Source organism: Paramisgurnus dabryanus, chromosome 12 (assembly GCF_030506205.2).
Source record: "Paramisgurnus dabryanus chromosome 12, PD_genome_1.1, whole genome shotgun sequence".
In the NCBI taxonomy this organism is placed as follows: Eukaryota; Metazoa; Chordata; class Actinopteri; order Cypriniformes; family Cobitidae; genus Paramisgurnus; species Paramisgurnus dabryanus.
This window is the reverse complement of record NC_133348.1, coordinates 5,069,360-5,092,124: the sequence shown is the minus strand read 5'-3', so window position 1 is coordinate 5,092,124 and position 22,765 is coordinate 5,069,360. Positions and strand designations below refer to the sequence as shown.

At 37.2% G+C, this 22,765-nt stretch overlaps 1 protein-coding gene across 2 annotated transcripts in view; it reads right to left on the bottom strand.

Moving 5' to 3' along the window:
• fam184ab (family with sequence similarity 184 member Ab) overlaps positions 1 to 21,139 on the bottom strand; it is a 156,394-nt gene extending 135,255 nt beyond the window's left edge. For both annotated transcript variants that reach the window (XM_065256246.2, XM_065256247.2), the window contains exon 1: positions 20,478 to 21,139. In XM_065256246.2, the coding sequence (XP_065112318.2) occupies positions 20,478 to 20,660 (183 nt within the window). In that variant the 5' untranslated portion in view covers positions 20,661 to 21,139. The remainder of the gene's footprint in view (positions 1 to 20,477) is intronic.
• Positions 21,140 to 22,765: the final 1,626 nt, after the last annotated feature.

Here is a 22,765-nt window from a genome sequence, read left to right as displayed (position 1 = left end):
TGGCAAATATGCGTTTAAAGTTTAGATAAGTTTAGAAGTTTAGTAGTCCACATGATTCCGCTTTGTTAGCGATTATAACGTTAAATAGCAAAAAGTACTAAAAGTCCCTAAGGTTAAGTTCAAATTTCGATGTATTTTGGTGTCTTTTTGGTAAACTCCAAAACACTGCAATAAATAAAAATTTTTAAGCTGAATATTAGGTTTCCTCTGTATACACATTTTCTTGCATTTGGCTATATTTTCTCTGTCCTCTTAACCCCCCAAAATTCATTAGCACATTTGTTTATCTGTTGCACTTCAGGTCTTGTGTGCGTCATCATGTTTGGCAGGTTTGTGATTTCACTGATTTATTACAAAGTATGGTGCGATGCAATTGGTTGATGCTTAGAGGGTGCAGACTTCAAAACACACAGTAACTCGGTCTTCAATGAGAGCAGAGGTGATATATATCTAATGCCATACAGCTTGCTGAATTGCGTGAAGGAGACAGAATCAGATAACATTAATCAGAACTATATAATTTAGTTATTTAAGGATAGAGGTGTGCATGGAGCTGGTGGATAAACTTAATGTATCTGTCTATACTCCAAAGCAGAACACAAACAAATGTCACTCACAGTCACGTAAAATACGAACGAACCAAGAGAAAGCACTCCTGTCAAATCATTCGCTGAGATTTATGTGGGCTACAGCAGAGTTCTCGGTATTTCTTCAAATCAACAATCTCTTGCTGTGGGCTGTGTCAGAGAAAAGCATTATTCAGCATCATATCAAGAAAATCCTGCAACGATTGCCAAAACCTGACGGTGGAATGCCCACAGAATAATGTTTCTAGTTTGAGTTACTAAAACAGGAAATCAGAAAGTACCAGGACGAAATTAGGAACTAGAAAAAGGTGCTGTGATGTAATTTGGCAAAATGTAGAGAGAAAACCTCTTTATATTTTCTGGGGGTGGTGTAGTAAGGCGGTAAAAGATCAAGGATAACAACTTTAAGACCGTAAGTCTGAATCCTATAAGCGATCCAGCAAAAGAATTTAACCCACCTACTGTAATGTGATGTTATAGTATCAACATTCTTATTGATTTGGAACAACATCCCTGTCAACCCATCATATTAGGTTGATGCATAAACAACCTTTTAATCAACCAGTCATTTACCTTTTTAAAAAGTTTGGGAATATGGTTAAGGGGGCATACACACCAAACACAAATTCAATGATTTGCACAAATATATTACATATTACGCAAATAGACACAAGCTCACACGGGGCGATGCGAATTAGACAGCGCAAATTGGCCGATGCGAACTGGGTGGCGCGAATGCCGCGAAAACACGCCCTATTCGCCTAAAACGAGTCTTCAGGCAAGTTGAAAATGTTAAACTCAAAAGAAAAATTCACATGACACGTAGTTAAATCACGCGAGTAATCTAGGACGAGGAACGTGATGCTTCTCGTTTGGTGTGTATAAGACAACAGCTCCAAAAACATCTACTCCCCTATCTTATTTTTGTATCATCTTGTGTCTCTGAACCTCATATTGTGTATTGTACTGTATAAAAGCATCATATAAAATGATAACTAAAACACTTTTCTTCACATCAGTGCTGTCCTAAATCACCAGACAGGATTAAAGAACACTAGTCCGGCTCTTTTATTTGGTTCACCTACACTTCTTTTATAAGCCATGACTTGCCTTGCTGCATATCAGTTTTAACGTGACCATAAGATGGTAATGACAGCAGTACCCACCCACACATACAAACCACAACAAATAACACTTTTCTTACTCAGTGTTTTCTTCTCCAGTCATAAGTGATTTGATAGGGGACGGTACTTGCAATGCCAAGATCATGGGTCCAATTTTCAGGTAACATAAAATGTTACAATTTAATCTGAATGTAGTTAAAAAATTGCAAGTGGACAAAACTGCACTGTCAGAATAAATGGCCGCAATAAAGGGTCCCTAGCTGTAACTAGTTCAGTAGGCTTTTAAAATGTACACATTTGCATCTAAAGTGATCATAAAAGTTTTTAAAAGATACATATTGGTACCAAATATATACACTCTAAAAATGGCTGGGTTATTTTTTATTCATAATTCCCCAAAACTAGGGAAAATGAAGAGGCAGAAATATTACAAGTTTTTTTCATTAAGAACACCAAGCCTACAACCAGCCCTACTATATTTCTATCCATCCCCACTACTGAGAGTCTATCCCGTAAAGACACAGAGCCCTCTGTTCCAGGTGAGATCAGCCCCATTCCTTCAGCAACGGAACCAGAGGGGGAGACAACCTAGTCTGGGATTGAGCCCGGCTCCGAGACCCAAATTAAAAAGGCCAAAATGTATTCCTTCAAACATGACTGGCTGAAACAATTTCTCTTGCTGGGGTTCAACAAAGGATGTAACGCAATTAACTGCGTGTACTGTCAGGAGTGCGGTAAGAATATGGCCGGAAAAGTGCATTCGTGAGCGGGTCAACAACGTTCCGTATCGAAAAAAATTGTCTAATGTTCAATTTCAGTTGAGTGAAGCAATTTAAGCGCAATCACTTTTATTTGGAAATGTTATATTTTTGCCTAGAGTTCTAGTTTGAAATTTTCAATTTCAGCTCAGTGAAGCACTGTAAATTTTTTGTTTTATATATAATTGTGCTTCAAATAAAAACAAGCATTTATCTACACCTTATTCTTATTTAAAAATCATTCACATTATATGAGAGTTATGGACAGTGATAGAAAGGTGACCTTATGGCGTTATGGCAATGAAAAACTTAGGTGCACCTAAATTTTGTGCTGGTGCACCTAAAAAAACAAAAAATTAAGGCGCACCAGTGCAACCAATGCAACATGTTAGTCTCGAGCCATGTAATCCTATTTTTGAAAACAGCAATACTAATTTCTCACTAGAAATACCATCAAAAGGTATAAAAAGAAGTAAATATAACCTTGTTCACACTAAATATGTGCTTTGGCAGCTTTCTTGGACGCCATTTTTATTTTTTCAAACTCGACCAGGCTCACCCATCACATTCTCTGCGCACACACATGCATAGAATTATGGGACAAGATGATGAATGTATCTCAGGAGTCAGAAAGTAAAGCAAACGTTAGATTCGGATATGCTTTTCTTGATGCCTTCCTGTCTTGGAATGCTGCCTCCAAAGGCAATTTTAGAGATTTCGGAATTACTTACAAAATTCTTAATTAAATTCATGTTATTTGAAAGACGTTAAGATATTTTGAATCGCAACTTGGACAAAAATACTAATGAAGAAACTTTTTTGCAGTGAAGATGTTTATTTAATAATGTATTAACACTACAGGTGATTTACAGTAGATGTATTATAGGCACAGTCCCGTTGGAGTAACCCAAGGTTAAGTGCACCGCTACCTAGAGGTTTAAACCAATAACCTTTCAATTACCAGCTTTATACCACCAAGCAACCAACCACCAAACAAGTAAAGACCAAGTGATATAAGGCAAAACAACATTGCTTTCCTACAATATCAGTGCATGTGAAATCCTTTTAAACCCACACACAAAAAAACACCCATATACCAACAGTTGATTTAGGTGTCAACTGCAATTCAGTCTTGAGGCTTCTTTAAAGATAGTTCTGACAAAATGGGTGAAAATTCATTACAGACACAAAGAAACGATAACACACTGAGGGACACAAACCCACATACAAGAACAGCTGCAATGAGGACTTTAAATGTGTCCCGCACCTCAACCCCTCATCTTCGTATTCATTTGAGGAAGCAATGGATCTTCATCATAACCGTGCCAAAAGCATTTACCTGTTGCCCTTCTCTGGTCACCCTCAATACATTCAGCTTTAAAACACCTGAGGAAAGCAAAATATCTTTAACAGTCCAACAAAAAATAGACACTGCCTTGCAAAAAGAGAAAAAATGTTTATCGCGGGCCATTGTGCCACTTACTAAATGTAAATGTCATAGATGTGACTTTCCAAGGATCCAAAATAATGGCACTGTAATGATTATGGCAATGTCCTTGCTCATTATGCCCTAAAATATATTACTGCTACAGGCGATGTTTTACCATTACAAAGAAGCGATTAGTTTGAGATTAATCCAACAAAGGCAGTGCTTAAAAAAAGCGCACCCTTATCAACTATCACCTAAATGAATAGGATTTCCTACAGCGTATAACTGTTGTACGCACCGTCCAATCAGATATTACAGCCTAATCACCTCATTAATATTCATAACCACATGCTAATTCCGGTGAGCTATGTTGCTATGTTTATCGGCTTGAAAAATTAGCAAAAGAATTGTGTCATTGAAAAAAGCCAAGGTCTTGAGATCGCACCCACAGTAGAACAAGTAGAAAGAACACCGATTAGACTTAACCGCAAAAAACCCTCAATACTGAAACAATGCGACTTCACAGACTTCAACTTGACTTCAGGCTAAAAATAGGTCTTTTTCCAGCCTCGATTCATCAGAGGTACAGGCGATCAGTTAAAAATGTGTGGTGAAGCTGAATGAGCTTCTTATCATTGATCTTGCCTTTACCTTGAGGACTCGGTCAGTTCAATAAACACGATAGCACGGAAAGTTGATTGCCTGCTAGAAGATTGAAAGAAATCATCCCAAACGGTGAGTGGCACCGCCTTATCAACACAAAGCAGAGCCTGGGTTACCCAGGATACTTTGCTGCTTTTCACACAGCCACAGGTGGCAGAGCAAGCCAAGGTCTGGGTCAGGTCCTGTACAAACACGGCTGACCGACAGCATGTACGAGAGTATGCAACTGAAATGTTTTTTTTTATCAGAATTAAGGATGTGGATTTAAAAACCTTTCCCCTAGAAAATAACATCTAAAGCTTGCATTTATTAATAAGTGTAGTTTTGCATGAGGACGTATGAGTAAATTATAGTCGTGCGCAAGTTCTACGCCGTAGGCTGTGCAAAGCACTTCGTCAAAATTTGATCAACGAGCCCATTCCCGCCAAGCTGCTTCTTCTTTGGCTGTTGCACTAATACTGTGGGTTATACGCGTGGATACTGCATACTAGCGCTCTGCATGTGTTATTGTACATTGTCGACGCAGACAACAACGCAGGAGTATGAATGAAAACAGACGTGTAGCCTACTGCCGTAGGACCTACGCAGAACTATAATGAGCACTTCAGGATTTATCCAGTTGCATACTGATACTGGCACCAAAAGCAAATACTTTGTGATGGAAAATACATACTTTTCATCTAGTACATACAAAATGGAGAATATGACTAAATCATAAAACTTGATGTAAAAAGCCTTTGTTTTTTGAAAGCAGAGGGTCTGTTCTTTCATTTGGTATATTGTATGTTTATATATTTAAAGAAGAACATTTTCTGGAAGGCTTTGGTGAAAATCATGAAAAACGCTGGCGCTGGCTGGCAACTTTTTTAAATAACGCTGTCAGTGAAAGAGTTAAATAAAAGAAACTATTAAATGCACAGCGCTAACTGAAATAGAGTAAAGGGTGGTTCACATTTTAATGACACATACTGGGTTAAAAATGACCCCATGTTGGGCTGTTTTAACTGTACATTCACACCGCCGCAGACTTGAGCTTCCAAAGAAGCTCAGGCCGCACGGTCAAGGATGCTTGTCAAAAAATATGGGGAAGCTTGTTGACGCTTTGACGTCTAGGCTATATTCCGATTGGTTGCTGGCGATTTGCCGCTAGGGTTGCCGCGGTGACAGAATTTTCCCACCGCTTAATCAGCGCGTCACAAACCCGGTGATCCCGGTATCACCGGGTGGGAGGGGCTTATAAAATGCGCAAGTAGACATGCACATTTTACTTTCACTTTTGAATTACGCAACTGTTTAAATGCAGCACTTGCGTATGCTGCGTTAAATTGCATATGAATTTGCGTGCAATGGGAGTGCAACAGCTGGTTTAATTAAGTGTCAAAGAGTCAATGTGCGCAGGTAATTCTCACAGAACCCGCGAGTCCCAAGCAGAGCAACCGGCTACTTCTCCATAAAGCGCTGCGTGAATGATGGGTTTATTATTTTCTTGATGAAAAACACAACAACAAAACGATCTAGCTTATATTAAACATCATATATGTATATTATAACAAAAACGAGTAAGCACACAGCTTCTGTCATCATCTGGTCAGTCAGCTCGCCTCGCAAACTCTGACAGAAATAAATGAAATCTGACACATGCTGCTCTGTGAAATGACGCGCATTCAGCTCCGCTGAACTCAGGCAGCAGACACATCAGTTGTTAGTGTTTGCTCTCTCTAACGAAACTAAATGATTTAATTACACGAAAATATCAAAACGACGATGAAAGAGGGTGTCGGGGTGGGCAAGTGATCTAACCGGTTTGAGGCTGAAGCACCGGTAATCACCGTTTCACCGACTATCGCGGCAAGCCTATTTGCCGCTGCTTGCCGCTGAACCGTGTCATAGCTCATTACCATAAAGTTGAGCTTTTTTCAACTTTCTGATTGATGCTCTGGTTGCTCAAAACGCCCAAAACGCGACGGCGATGGATTTGACGCTCCTTGCAGCTGAGAGAAGCCAGCTTCCATTGTAAATTAATGACTTCCGGTAACTTTGGAAGCTCAAGTCTGTAGCGGTGTACTGTAAACGTACAGTTATGCAACCATGGGATCTAATAACCAAGCAATTGGATTAAAACAACCCAGCACTGGCTCAATTTTAACCCAGCGATGTGTTCTGTCAAATATTTTCCCATTATGGGTCAAAAATAACCCAGCCATTTTTAGCGGGCATAACGTTATAAGCGCCCACAGCACCAGACAACAACTTTTATGTTAATTTACTCACGTGCTGCAGTATTCGCACAAATAATTTACCTGGCATTGACTAATATTATATTAAAAACTATGCAATTAAATATACTGTTGTTATAACCAGCAAATGTCCTCAGCTTGCTGGGTTTCGTGTATCTAAATGTGTGTTATCATCTTATCTATCGTCATTTTAGTAGAACTAAAAACTGTACTTAGTCATTTTTATTGCAACTGCAACATTGCTGGATACATATTTTTATGTTCTGGACCTCAGCAAAGAGCTTCTCCACAGTGTCGTTAATCATTTAAAATACGCAAGCACTTTAAATTCGAACAGATTTGATTGGCTGTCAATGGGGTTGTCATTTTATCACTTAAAATAAAAACGCAAATTTATTGCTATATTTGTGGTGTGAACTCCGCCGTTCTCTTTAATATACAAATAAACTATTTTTAAAACTATATTTTTATAGTTATCTTTATTGTCCATTATGTGAATGTCCCTTAACTCTTTCCCTGCCATTGACGAGATATCTCATTAATTAAGAGAAAACGCTTCCCTGCCAATGACAAGTATTTCCAGCAATCTGTAATATCGCTATTATCGTGCTCTTCCGCAACTTATAAAACTGGGAGTATAGCCCTAGGGGAAACAGCTGTATGTCCTTGTACGGTTTGAGGATCGCTCTGAATCTGATCTCAATCACAAGTTCTTTACAAAAATGAAATTATCTCAGCTTTTTGCTCAAAATTTGGCGTTTTTGAAGAAACCAACCCATTTGACAGGTGATATAAAGAGAACTAATGAAGGTAGGATGAAACGTTCATTTTATATTTTAAAGCAGAAGGTCTATTCTTTCATTTGATATATTATATGTTTATTCATTTAAAGAAGAACATTTTGAAAATCATGAAAAATGCTGGTGCTGACTGGCACTAAAAAAAAAAACATAAGAGTTAAGCCTCACCCCAATCTCCCACTTTGGTCTAAAATATATGCAAACATACAATGATCTGGAACATACTAATCTTGCATAAAAATATTGAGGGAAAGGATGAGAGAGAGGGTTGAAGGCATAAGGTGTTAAAAACAACAAGTAGCACCTTTTGATGTGATAGTCAAAACATACTGGACTCACATCCTACAGCACTTGGAACATCTCTTCCAATGCCACGGTCTGCTACAAACACAAGGGAAGACTGCGTAAAGAGACTAAAAACATGAAAAAAATCCATTTGACAGATAAGATGAATGAAGACTGAGATGCCTACAATCCACCAGGTCCCGCCGAACATTAGAGGTCTAACGGAGGTTGGTCAATCTTCACCTCCTCCACCAGCAAACCTCTGCTGCACAGCGAAAAAGCAATTTCTTTCTTTCCACTGTATAAACAAATTCATGCTGCCAGCAATCGAAAGAAGAAAACATTCTTTTATCTCCAGCGTTCCCAACTCTCTCCAGACTCCTTGACTGCTTTCACCACCCCTCGAAACCCGGTCGGATGATGACAGAAGAGGCTATGCAGAAAAGAAAACAAGAATCCAGCAGCACAGGGCTTTAGGGAGTTTAAGCACCCTCTCCTATCAACACTGACCTGATACAATAATGCATACGCAGCTTCTTTATACTCTTGGGCTTTTTCAGCTCAGGAAAAACCCCAGTGTGTCTATTGCTCTGACAGAAATATTGATTCGTTTAAAGCCCTCACGCTGCCAACACGAATGCCTTTTCTCAGTGAATTGTACAAATGGGACTTGTTTAGTGGTGTGGTAAGCGTCTCAGACAAAATGTTAAATGTTCCCCATTTGTAAGTTGCTTTGGATAAAATCCTCTGCTGAATGAATAAATTCGATTCGATGAAATGTGAGAGGTTGCTTGGATGTTGCTTACATAGTTCGGAAAACGTATTGTGTTTGCACACCAAAATCAAAGCAAATATACAAATTGCATTACTCGCCCTAGATTGCTGGTGGGAGTTTTTGGTTTTACTCATGTGAATAAAATCGTTGCCCGATAAGGAGCGTTCTCAGTCGTTCCTCCATTTTCTAATACAACTGGACGTGTAAAACCAGACGTGACAATAAGCTCTTCGATTTGCTTGCGTGACAACGCGTCATGCACTTCATGCTCAAGTTGAAATTTTTCAACTTGCACAGAAAGCACGGTGGAGGTAAGTATCACCAACTGTGGTAAGCAAGTCATCTAATTTGAGTCACTTGGTTCACTCTTTTCGTTTAAAGTGGACATATCATGAAATTTTTTCCGTGTTTAAATGCTATAATTGGGTCCCCAGTGCTTCTATCAACCTAGAAAACATGAAAAAGAAAAACTCAGTAACTTAGTTTTGGTAAACCATTCTCTGCAAGCATGTAAAAAATAGGTCATTGAAATTTGTCCCCCTGTGATGTCAGAAGGGGATAATACCACCCCTTAATCTGCACTATCCAACAACGACACACCCATATAGTGCAGATATCAGCTCATTTGCATTTTAAAGGTCACACCCAAAAACGGCACATTGTTGCTTACACCAACAAAGTGGCAATTTTAACATGTTATTATAAATGATTTATATGGGATTTTGAGCTAAAACTTTACATACGTACTCTGGAAACACCAAAGATTTATTTTACTTCTTTAAAAAGTCTTGGAAAAAGTCCCCTTTAACTCTTTCGCAGCCATTGACGAGATATCTCGTCAATCAAGAGAAACCGCTTCCCTGCCACTGACGAGATTTTCCGTCTTTCCGCAATACCGCTATTATCCTTCCACAACTTTTTTTAATCTTACATTTGGTATATTGTATGTTTATATATTTAAAGAAGAACATTTTCTAGAAAGCATTAAACTTTGGTGAAAATCATGAAAAACGCTGGCGCTGGCTGGCAACTTTAAAAAAAAACGATGGCGGTGAAAGAGTTAAGTGTTTGTTTGTTTTGAAATAATTATGTTTTTGTGTTGTTATAGTTGGTGGCGAGGTTGGAGGTTGTGCCACACAGCATATGCAACAACAAAAAAGTCAATAAATGCTTAAAATGTTTTACAAAACTTTCCAAAAGACTTTCAATTTCAATTAAATGTAATCTAATGTTAATTCATATATTGTATGTTTATATATTTAAAAAGGAGCATTTTCTGGAAGGCATTAAACTGTAAAAATCATGAAAAATGCTGGCCGTGAAAAAGTTATTCATAAAGTTGTTATATTTAATCTATTGTTAATTTTTTCAATTCTAAATTGGTTAACCGGTTTAATGGTTAACTGGGATAAAAAAAAATGTCCATCGTTTAGTATTAAAGCACCACTTTTTAATTACCATTTAACCGTGCCAGTGTCACGGCTCGAAAACCATTTACATAAAAAAAAATCTCATTTAGGAAAATCTACTGACACATTTTTACTAAATATTTCTAATATTTCATATTTTTTATTCATTTTCCATAAAATTATGTGATCTGATGAGTTTAAAGCTTCTTTCTACTGTTTGTTTCTTCTGCTATTGCCGCAAGCGCAGGTGTCGTGCAGCTTACTCCTGGGTCATAAAGTACACCCGATTTCTCAGTACATATGCAGACAGACTTGCTGATTTGTTCTGTGTTTACATGAAAATCTGATTGACTGACTTGTGTTTTATCTGAACTAGATGAACATTTATCTTTGGACCCCAAATATGCCATGATTAAGTTTAATGTTATTTATTTGCTGTTTATGCGAACAAAAGTGGACGTTTACATGTAACATAAATGTTAAATTTGGTCAGTACTTTTTTACATTTCTAGAAAAAAAAACCATGATAATATTGATAATCGCTGTGATTTTGGTCACTGTAACTGTGATGTAGGGCTGGGCGATAAACCAATATCGATATTTACCGTTGATACACCTTTTCGATAACAATAGGGGAAACCGTTCGATATGACGCCTGTTAATGCATTGCTAAAACTGCATTGGACTACATTACATCGCCGTTCCTAGATCTTAAACAGCCTATTATATGCCCTGATATACAAGAACAAATGTTGCTGTGGGGTTCGGTTGCGCCATTGCCATGTAACAGGAAAAGCACGAAAACATGTAAAAATTTGTGCTGTGGCCGAGGAGATTGTCAATAATAAAAAGAAATGTTAGCTCGCCAGTGGGGCAGTTCTTTGGTTTTTTGCATCTGACCAGCATCGGAACAATGTTTTGTCTAAGCTGTGCATACTTGTGGGCTGGGTATACTCTTTTTTCGCGTTTCAGCACAGCTTTCAAAGTATACTCACTGCGGCTACGCGCGGATGGCAATGTTCGACACATACGCAATACAAATGATTTCTTATTTAAATTATTACTCTACCAGGCTGTATTGATTTGGTGAAGAAAAGTAGCCGATCCACCATTGCAAACAAAGTTTAGAACAAACAACAAAAAACAAAGAACAGGAATCAAACATTGTTGTGACGAAAATGCTCCAGAGAGAGTTTATTTAACACCAGTTTAATCTTCATGTAAGATATACACATTTTTTGCACTGCTAATCTAAAATTGTTTATTGTTTTGCCTTAATAAAGTGTGTAAATAAAATATACAGTGGTTAAATTAAAACTTTTTTCTATTTTTTTAAAATGTATCAATACTTATCGCTATTGAATGATATATCACGTTTTATCGATGATAAACATTAGCTCTATTGCCCAGCCTTGCTGTGATGTAAAATGTTCATAACATTTCATCTCTAAAACTGGTGCTTTTTCATAAAACGTAACTAAATCAAACAAACGCAGGGAGCAGATCATTTTATCCGCATGTAGATGAACAGAAAAGGTCAAAGCAAAAAGTAGAAAAGGAAAAGCAATATAATTTTCATTTCCCTTCCTCCCTGTGGTGCTGGGAATGTTTATTAAAATATAAAGCATTGAGGATTTTAAATGCATAAAAAGGGTGCAAATGACCATGAGGTTCAAAGGCAGTCGAAGAGACAGCCTGTGTAAAAAAACACTCGTTTTCATTTGCTTTGAAGTGGATCACAGCTCCATTTATATGACCACATGAAAACGATCAGCTACTGGCATGGAGACACAGTCGATTTAATATTGCAATGAGGTTGTTAAATGATGCAAACTCAGGGTTAAAAGATCCACGCTTTCAGTGAATCATCTCCAATGGTTATGTCATCCGACGTCAAGTTAAAAAAAGAATCATCCAATCACACGTGAGTGAACATGACTTTAATGTTTGGTGTATTTTGACCTGCGCTGTCACCCCAGGACGACACAAAGTTGTCATCACTAATGTGTGTTTCCAAAGTATTCCTCCGGTAAAAAAAAAAAAAAAAAAAAAATCACAGATGATGATTATCTCCAGATGTTGTAATAAAAGAGCAGATGGATTATCGAAAAATTTAGCTCATTAAGTGGAGCTCATTAATGTACATTGTCTTGACAGTATATACATATAATTATACCTATAGGCCCAAATGGCTGATTGTGATTGATCAATTGCGCATTCTTCGACCAATTCTCACATCATAAAATAAATTAAATTTAAATCTATATTTTATATCGTTTTATATGGTAAACAAACATTTAATTAGTCAGATTATACACTGCCAGCTTGTGATTTCAATGGGCCAATAAGTATAATACACAATCCTGACCTTGTAACTGCAAATTATCCTTTAAAAATATAATTAAATCCAGAAATAAATGAAGGATTTAATATTCATTGATATCTCTTCTTTGAATAAAAATACTGTGGATAAACCGTCCATTTAATCTAACAATAGGTTCACATTGGTACTAATACTGCAGGTTTATGATCCATTTATCCATACGGTGCTTATCTTAATGAGGTTAGATGAAACATGAAACAAATCAAAACATGTTCTGTAAAGGTTAATATGACTTTTCTGCTACATTTGCAGAAATACGGTTTGGTCGTGACAGCTGGCTTATTTTATTTTACCTCCTTTTCTTTTATTCTAAAGGTGAAGCACTTAGGAAATGAGATTTGGGACAAAAATATATTTCTAACAGTACAAGGCTATCAGCGAATTCTTCTTAAGATAGTAATTTTAACAAAAGCTCTTACTGAACACAAAAAACCTTGATAACTTTCAATAATCTCGCAGAAGAAAGCGATCACTATTTGATGTACTGTAAAATAAGGACCTAAGATGCAAAAGCCCCTAAATGCCACCTCTTCCAAAATTAGATGATGATATTAACCAAATGCTCTCGACATGTATTATACGTTCATCAAATACTTTCGCGTAAAATCCACTTAATCGCAACCTCAAGCCATTCAGAAATACCAGTTCATTGGGAGAATCCATTAAGAGTCTAATAAAAAATGCTTATTATGATTGACCGATTAATTGGTCGGCTAATATATCGGGCCGATATTTGCTGCTGTGTTCGCAGATTTTTTTCTGCCATTATTTACGGGTTAACAAAACAGGTTTTTGTTTCTCATCTTTATATATATTTAAATATAATAATATATATAAAATATATGTAGTAAAGTGCTGGAAATCAATATCCTTTGCTGACAGTTCCTCGTCATTGTGGAGAGTGCAGTTCATGGTTCCATAGAACCCTCACCTGTTTTTACAATTTGTTAAAGCTCCACTGTGTAAGATCTACTTCCATCTAGCGGTGAAAGTCTATATGACAACCAACTGAATAGTACTTTCTAGCCCCCCCCCCCCATTCGGAATGCGTTTTAACTCGTACGGTGTCCCGGCCGTGTCATGACAAGGTTAACATGGCTTCCAGTAGCTACAAAGCAAAAGCAATGAAAAAAAATGAACAATTTGCAATGTCCTTTGCCTGTGATCCATCAAAGCACACAGATTTATGTTTAAAATGGAAAAGTCTGATTGTCATGATATGTCCGCTTAAAATCACATACAAAGAGCAACCATAAACTTAGCTTAGACACTCCTTTTTCATCAACGCGAGGAAAAATATCACAGGGGCTGTTAAACTTTGTAGGCCTATTTAGATGTGTTTTCGTCGATCAGATCACAAGTGGACGAGAGAGACACATTAAGTTTACACTTGGTGTTTGAATCCGTCTCTTTTTGTCCATTTTCGACCGCTTCTCTCCAGAATAGGGCTGGGAAAAAAATTTATTTGATTTTAAAATTGAGTTGGCAGGTCAAATCGATTCATATTTTCAAAAAAATCTATTTTTTTTTTAGATTTTTTTCTCCCCCTCTGCAGTATAGCGCAGTACATACAGTGTTTCCCAAACATAGGCTCTACTGGGCATTCCGCCCAGGTAAATTGCGACCCGCCCAGGAAAAAAAAATCACTTTACGAATTTCCGTATTTTCTGAACTCGACTGGATGACCCGTGTTTTGTTGAGAGAGCCCGTGAAGATGCACGCGTCATAAACTCATTATCCAGCGCATCATAAACTCATCATCCAGCGCGGCAAACTGGAACAACTGCAGCACATACTGAGGTAACTGAGCAGCCAGGGATCTACACTGCGACCAAAATGGTTGCATATGCTTATGTGCATATGTGTTTATAGCATCCAAGTTGGCTTCATTTTGCGTGCAAGCACGTTGTGTCTCTCCCGTTGAGTGTGCGTTCAAGTGCTTTTCGTTTCTCAATGAATTGGGTGCGACCCGAAGCAAGCTCAGTGTCACATTGTATCCTTACATGTTTCTGAACTTGAGCAGAGTTTTACCATTAGAGGTCTTTCTTCACTGAGGACGCGGGACCCGTACGGTTCCGGGATTATATTTTAAATGGTCAGTCTGGTCCGGGTCGGTCCTAGTTTATTACTTTGAGTCCCAAGTATGATTAATATTGTGTGTAAAACCCGATTCGACCGGAGAACAGCCGTGAGCACTACCTAAAGCTCGAGTGAAGTTTCAGCGTGCCTCCGGTTTCTATGGTGATGACAACTGGCTCTTTTTGCGACCACGCGCTGCATTTTCTTTAATCCATTTTTTAATAATCTTACTGTTAATAGACCATATCTTTTCTAAAATCTAAAAAGTTTGCACAGAGATTGTAGCAAAAAGCAGTGCTAATGTCAAGCCCATTGCACTGAACAAGCAAAGCTAAAGCTGACTCAGGATATAAAAAACGCTAAACTGTAATGTAAAGCCTGTCAATCGGGACAGCAAGTAAACTTTTAAATCTGAAATAATGAGTGGATTAAGCTTTTTTAATCGGCAAAAGAGAAATAGAAAGCAGAAGCAGTAAAAGTGCCTATCTCTAGAAATAATTACCATTATAACATCAGTCACATTTATAATCTATAGACCTGCACTGTCTATTAATATACTGTACATAGTATTGTATTATATTGAGTTTGATAAAAGGGGTCATCAAATTGCTTCATATATCAGTGCAAAAACAGAAAGTGTTTTTGTGGTGCTTTGACAAACAGTGTCAGCTTTGTTCATGACAAAGAAAGTTTGGGGTGGTTAGATTAATGAACTATAATGTGAAATTAATATTAATGTTTAATAATTCAAAGTATTGTGTTGTGTCACACATTATTAGTTCTGTGTCACATGTATAGTAGACCATTTTTTGTCGGTGGATTATAATGATTGCCCTTTTCACCAGCTACCACCACAAGTAAATTTCAGATCTGTGGGAAACACTGACATACATTTTGCATTCGCCAAATCTTCATTCCTTCCCAATTTTTTGTTGATGCATTAAATATGAATAATTAAAAAAAAATATATATACAGTTTGCAATTATTTTGTTTTAAATGGGGTCGGGGGAAAAAAATCTATTCGAATCGTAAATCGAGTTTTTTATAAAAAAAATCTCATATTTTTTTATGGGGACGAATCTCCCAGCCCTACTCCAGAATACTGAGGAGATGGTTCAATAAATGTTACTTTTTTAAAATTGAGACTTGTAACATTTGGCATCATCATTGTGTCATTTTTATGATGTTAATATAGAGTGAGCAAAAGCAGTATCGGCTCCAAATATCGGCTCAAGAAAATCGGCAGCCTGTATCGGTCATCGACTGATGAAACAAAAATCGGTATCGGCACTGAAAAATCCATATCAGTCGATCCCTAATGCTTATTTACAAGAAAACCTGTTGGACGCATTTAAAGGGTTTTGCATCTGAGCTCTTCAATTGTTTCTTTGTAAATATTGAAATAAATGTACATGCATGCATTATAATATTTATACCACTTGAATTTGTTTAGCTAATTTTGTGGTAATAGGAATTCAGACTTCATTTTTTTCCAACAAGGCTACTAGTGTTTTGCGTTACTGTAATTGTGCCATGCCCCTTCTTGTGTTACCAAAGTAAGCATGTAAGCCATTCTCTAAAGTAAACACTGTTACAACACTTAGACACTGCGTCCAAGCCTTGATGCCCTGGGCTTTAACCATCTGCTGTGTAGTACCGCCTGCATTTCTCCAGATAACACACAAATTATTTTAAACCCTGGATTATGACACACACGCCGTCCTTCAAACACATGACTTCACATGCATGGCTGCATGGGCGAAAGCATCTGGTAAAGCAAAACAAGAATGCTTTTAATGCACAGCTAAAGGAACCAAAGTTTAAGAAGTTACCCATCTCTTGGGACCACGCAGAGAAAAAGCACTGCAGCATTGTGAGAAAAACTGGGGGAATAATGCATTAAGAGAGAACAACCTATTTTTGTACAAATGGCAAGTTACAGTCATACAGGGCTTCCATATAATGTAATTATGTTACATAACACATAAGAATATATTTCAGTTATGGTTTGATGCAATCTATATGAAAGGGATGTGGTCTAAATTGTTCTACTTTTCTGTGTATATTAACTTTCAACCGCTGCATTTTAACATTTTTGATTATTTTGAAATGATTGTATTGATTTGAAAGTTGTGTGGTTGTTATGTAATTAACAGACTTTTGAGTAAAGTGTAATTAATAAAAAGAGAGGTGAGGATATATTCATGAGGAAAGAATAGAGGGGTAACGTACTAACCTACTTGCATTAACGTGCCACTAACAAAATCTACTTAGAAAGATTTCTGCAGCACCTAAGCCTCTAAGTAAAGGTGATCAATACAAATAAAAAGCTTTTGAGATCAGATACAAAAAAGGCATTTGTGTGTAAAGCATCAATTGTTTTGCACAAACAACCTGTAGGAGGTAATTGAATTGCAGCTTAATGCTCCTAGAGATTATTGATACCCATCGGGAGGCCCGGGACCATCTGGAGGTTCTGGTTCTGACATGGAAAAAATCCCAAGATAGACCATTCGCAGCCAGAGAAAATTAGAGAGAGCTTCATGACGTCTTTTTTAACGTAATGACGGACCGGCAAAGAACTAAGGCATCGTTTGAGAAACATAATATGAACATCAAAAACTAAATGCAGTCCAAGACCTCTGGATACATGAATGGTCTATTCAAACCTTGTAGAAGTAGATTAATCGGTCTTCTCTGGTTTATTTGTATTCAAATACATAAAATATACAGAATCCGCCAGGGCTATTAGTACAATGGTGCGCATATTTGGAGAAATAATGATTAATTTTCACATGTTAGTAAAATATTTAGTCTTACAGAATAAGATTTCTATTCATTTTCCACTGAATTATGCGATCTGAAGAGCTTAAAGAGCGAACGGAGTGAGATGTGTGTCTCCTCTTCCTGATTCGTGTCAGATTTGACCTCAGAGCTCTATCATTTGCTGTACAGCTGTCAATCATCTCACGTGGTTCAATGTGCACTGTGGCAGTAGTAATGCAAAATTTTAAAATGTACTCTTGTACTCTTGATACTCAAGTACATTTAAAAACAAGTACTTTTTATTTTTACTTGAGTAGACATCTGACTGCAGTACTTTTACTTGTACGTGAGTAAACTTTAGCAAGGGGTAACTGTACTCTTACTCAAGTAATGAAGCTGTGTCAGCCTCTGGCTAAAAAAATATAATAAGACAGCATGACAACCTTCAAAGGTGGTTTTTGCTATTCAGCATTTATTTTATTAACAACATTAACTCATGTTTTACATATAATGGATTTCTTTATGCCGTTAATTAATAAACAATCGGTATCGACCTTTCTCGTGCTATTGCCGATATGCTGATGGTTTCAAATTCATCAAAAATCGGCCGATAAATATCGGCGGCCGATACATCGGTGCATCACTAATTTTTAGTGTTATGTTTTTTATCCAGTAACCATTTTAAAACTATTGGTTGATAAATCGGTTATCAGCAGGTAGGGACCAACTTAGGTATAGGTAAAATCCACTATCAGTCGACCGCTAAAACCTTGTAACCGAATGAAACATCAGCTACAACATTTTGCATTCAATATTACTAATAGATGATACCATATAAGGTTCTGCATGCAGTAACACAATATGGCACATTTTAGTGCAAAGTTCTTTCAAACAAATCAGTAAGCCATTACGTTTTGCTACACTTACATTTATTCCATTAGAAGACAATTTTATCCAAACTAACTTATTAGTTTTGTTAATATAACATTTAAAATCTAAATCGATCGAAATTAAGTCACAACCTCGAACTTTGAATTTAAAAAAATGGAATCGTCAATGCTCCCACGCCCCCATGTCACGTCCGGTCGGCTTGCCAAGCGTGAAAAAAAACATGTGTTGAGTGCTGCAAGTCAACCTCCTCTAACTTAGCTAGTCAAAAGATAGCATGGCAAACGCAGGAGACAACACGCACGCTTCTTTTTTTACATGGGAAACAAAAAAACAGTAGGCGCCTCCCGCCAATCAGAACAGAGCACGCAGGTGTGCACAGCAGAGGGGCGTCTGTGCCAGGACCGGTCGGTTCTCTGAACTGAGATCTGTTTTAGTTTCACATCAACTTATTTAAATTGCTTAAGTGTTATGGAAACAGCATTAAACATGACATATTGGGGCATAGTCTCACAATCTTGTCTGATGGTAATAAAAGCGTGTTTTTAAGGTGCAAAGTACTGACAGGAATGTTCATCTGACAGGAAGTTTTGTTTTATCAGGTATGTGCGTGTAGCATATTTATCCACTGGCAGCACGACTAACATGGCAGGGCATCTCCGGGTTCAAGATCAGATATTATATTTCATAAAAGTCTAGTCTAAAAATGGCATAGCATGTTTTTGTGCTTTCAAAAAAAAAGTAAAAATCGAGAATCGAATCGCGACCTTAGAATCGAAAATATAACCGAATCAAGGATTGGAGAATCGTGACACCACTAACATTTACACTATAATAATTTGTTACTACTATTAGTTGGCTGTAAATTATTTCTCATAGTTCCATTTTCAGCTCAATAAATATGCAATTGCATTTGAAAATTTCAAGTTGCTATAACAATCAGATAGTAAAAGATGGGTTAAACTCCCAGTACAATGAATCATGCATGCAAATATTATAAATAAAAAAAATTCACTGCATACACTGCAATTCTCTCTAGGCTTTAGATATATGTTTAAAGCTTTGACCCAGGTGTCCATCTTTAATTACTGTCTGACAGGTGCATCAATATTTGCCATGCACTGTTATCTCTTTCATAAGGTCCATGACCCCCTATGGTAAGATTGCACAATTGCCAAATGTATAGCTTCACAAGCCTTAAATACCTTTGCAAGTGAATGGGAGACTGTGGAATTTTTTTCTGCCATCTCATATCTTCTTTCACCACCATATCCCTTTAGGGGCTCTGTACCATGCACTTGATCTGATTTGAAGCAGCTAAAGTACAACAACATCTATAGAACAAGACTGTTGACTTCACAAATATTGAAAGATATTATAATTGACAGCCTTTTACGGCATAGAGGATTTGGATGCATATTAAATGAAGGCGCTATACAGATCCATCATTATATAAGCACGCCAGATCTCTTACTGACTACAGCTTAAGTGCACAAAAAATAAGATCAGAAGTATGTTCCAATATATTCCAACCAGGGCTGAGAGGATCATAGTATCCGGCAGGTATTTTTAATATTTACAGACATAACCATACATATTTATACCATTCTTTTTTATCCTATTTTGCTGGTATGATCTCTAGATAATTAATTTTATTAAATATAACTGATCATATTTTACAGTACTACTTTTCACTATAAACCTCGCACAATAAAGGAAATGGACACTGTGCTTATGTGCTTCTTGTCTTACTCTTCTAAAGGGAACTAACTTGTAAAAAGAGGTTCCCAAAAGATTTTTGTCAGGCTGTGTGGTTCCTTAAAGAACCTTCAACATCTTTAGAACCTTTATGTGTTGCACAAATGGCTCTTTGTAGTGGAAAGGGTTACATAGTCTAGTACAAAAAGATGAGAAAGAAATTCTCCCAATTTCTTTCCAAAATCTTTGACTAAAAGGTTCTTTGGGGAAACAAAAGTTAGGCTATTCTTCTATGGCACCCTTTTCAGCACTTTTATTTCTAAGAGAGAAGGCTGGAAAATATAGCAGGTGCTTCATCATGATTACCTACAGTAGTATGTTCAATTCATAACCATTGAATAAAAATAACTATGCTGTGATGGCATTACGCATTCAATAATACAATGCAACCAGGATTAAATCCTTAAGCCCAGTATGTATTAATTTGCATGGCGGTCTCTCCATGAGCATCATACTACAGTATTCCTCCAAAAAGCGCGTGAAACTGCAAGCACACACATGGCATTACGCATCTCCATAAAGCGCGCAAAATTACCTTGGTCAGCTGCGCTATCTTCTTGCTCATCTTCAGATGGAGGTCTTGCGTGTACTCGAGGGTTGAACCTGACGGGAAGGATGATGTGTTGGTAGATGTGGATGTAGAAGTGCTGGTATATTTCCCAGTCGTTGCGCTTCCATTGGGGTTATAATAATGCTGCCAGCCGGCTCCAGTCGCCATCTTCACGATATTACTGTAGTATGACTGTAATATAAAATTAAAATTGCAAAGGCAAGTGCCGACGGTATCGTTCTTCTTTCGATCCCGATAAATACAAAATATACACAGCGATAGTCAATGCGTTAATCCATTGTTTCACTCGCATTAAAATCGTCTGCCCGTCTATTATCAATACAATAAATACCATTCAAAAAGCCAGAAAAGGCGCATTTTGTCAGAATAGGTGGCGCTTTTCATAAACTGACACGATACGTCAGGTGCATTGGATGTCTGGCATTCCTCGCGAGCCGCTACGCGCGGCGCGTTTAAAAGGCCGAGCGCGCGTCTGGTGCGGGTGCGAGCCCCTGGTGTCTGTAGGACGCGAGAGCCGGTTCGGGTGTGATCTCGGTTCCAGACATTTCTGTCGGTTCGTGTGTGTCCGCTGCTGTTGCTGCACCGCTGCTGCGCGAGTGTCTGTCTGTTACCATGGATCGCCTCAACAGTTTACATTATGCCAGTGACGTCAGTTCCGTTGACCCGCCTCCTTGATTTCATGCGCAGCCGGAACGGAGTATGACATCAAGTATCGCGAGAATTATTCCAGAATTGTACTTTTAACTCGCTCTCGCGGTATTTTGATGCAATCTGCACATAGCACCATGAACACATCCGTGCTCGTTTTAATGTGATGCAATTTAAAAAAGAAAAAAAAATAGAATATTTTTGCCTGATATTTCTGGGAAAATTAAAACTTTTCATTTTATCGGAGTTTATTTTATTTATTAAATATTTTCGTTGTGGTAATAACTTAACAATTTGCTCAAGTGGCCGCGGTTTCCTCATTATAATTAACTATCAATGGGTTTATTAATGTTAAAGTATAGTATAGTTTTTGGTTACCATTTAAATACCATTAGTAATTACCATTACCAAATATGTTAAAGTACAATGGTTTAAACTATGTTTACTGTAGAGAGATGGTAAATGTGTGGTTATTATGGTTTTATTACAAATATTGTATAAAATAGTATATTTTGTGCATTGATGCACACGTGTTTGTCTGCTCATGTCATCTATCTATCTATCTATCTATCTATCTATCTATCTATCTATCTATCTATCTATCTATCTATCTATCTATCTATCTATCTATCTATCTATCTATCTATCTATCAGAATTCACATAATTAGCCAGTGTCCACCTCCAAGGTACTAATATAATCTTTAAGTGCAAAGCTGTAATTTTTGAAAGGGTAAAGCCTCAGTGACTGCTGAGGTAAATTTTATGGTATTTTTTCTGAAAATGTTAAACTGAAACTATATTGGTCTCTGTGGGTGTCTACTGGTAATGTGTTGGGATCTATTGGTGTTACCTGTTGAATTGGAACCAATAGAACATCATTAAATCATGAATAAGACCCACAACAAGCTGTTGGTTCATCATTTGTGGTATTTCTATGTAAACCATTAGAATTTGTATAGTTTTCTATACATTCAATACAAATCATTTAGATTATAACAACTGCAAAAACATTAATTTCAACGATTTCAACACTGTCACCTTCTTCTCTGGTTGTGGCTTAGATATTGAATAATATAAAGGTATGAATCACCTGGGAGAGGAGGCATTGTCACAAAAGACAAATGATGAATGTTTTGCTATTGTTATTTTCCAACTAACCTTGGCATAGATAGATCATAGAGATGTCTGCATTTTCAGACAACATAATACCACTGAATGGTTTTTCCTTTGGTTGTTTTCTGGTGGTGTAGATTTTGCAACTAATCTAGTTTGCTTATTTTTACAGAAATCCATGTCTATTAGGAATGCTGGATAAACCTTCCCTAGGGGCACAACTAAATTGTTGAATGGCTCCTGCATTTGATTTTTGAAAGTAAAGTAATTAGAAAAGTAATTATGTGTCACTGAAGAATTAAAAAGTTCTGATTTGGTAAAGTTTATCCCGTCTTTTTGTTGCAACACTTGATATATGCTAATGTTTTGCAAAGAGCGAAGGGAAACGCTCTCGTAGTCTGTCTTACTCCAGGGCTTCATTAAATACGAACGACTGCACATCGCTTGCAAAAATGTTGCCTCGCCACTCTTTTGTTTCCTCTTGAGTTGA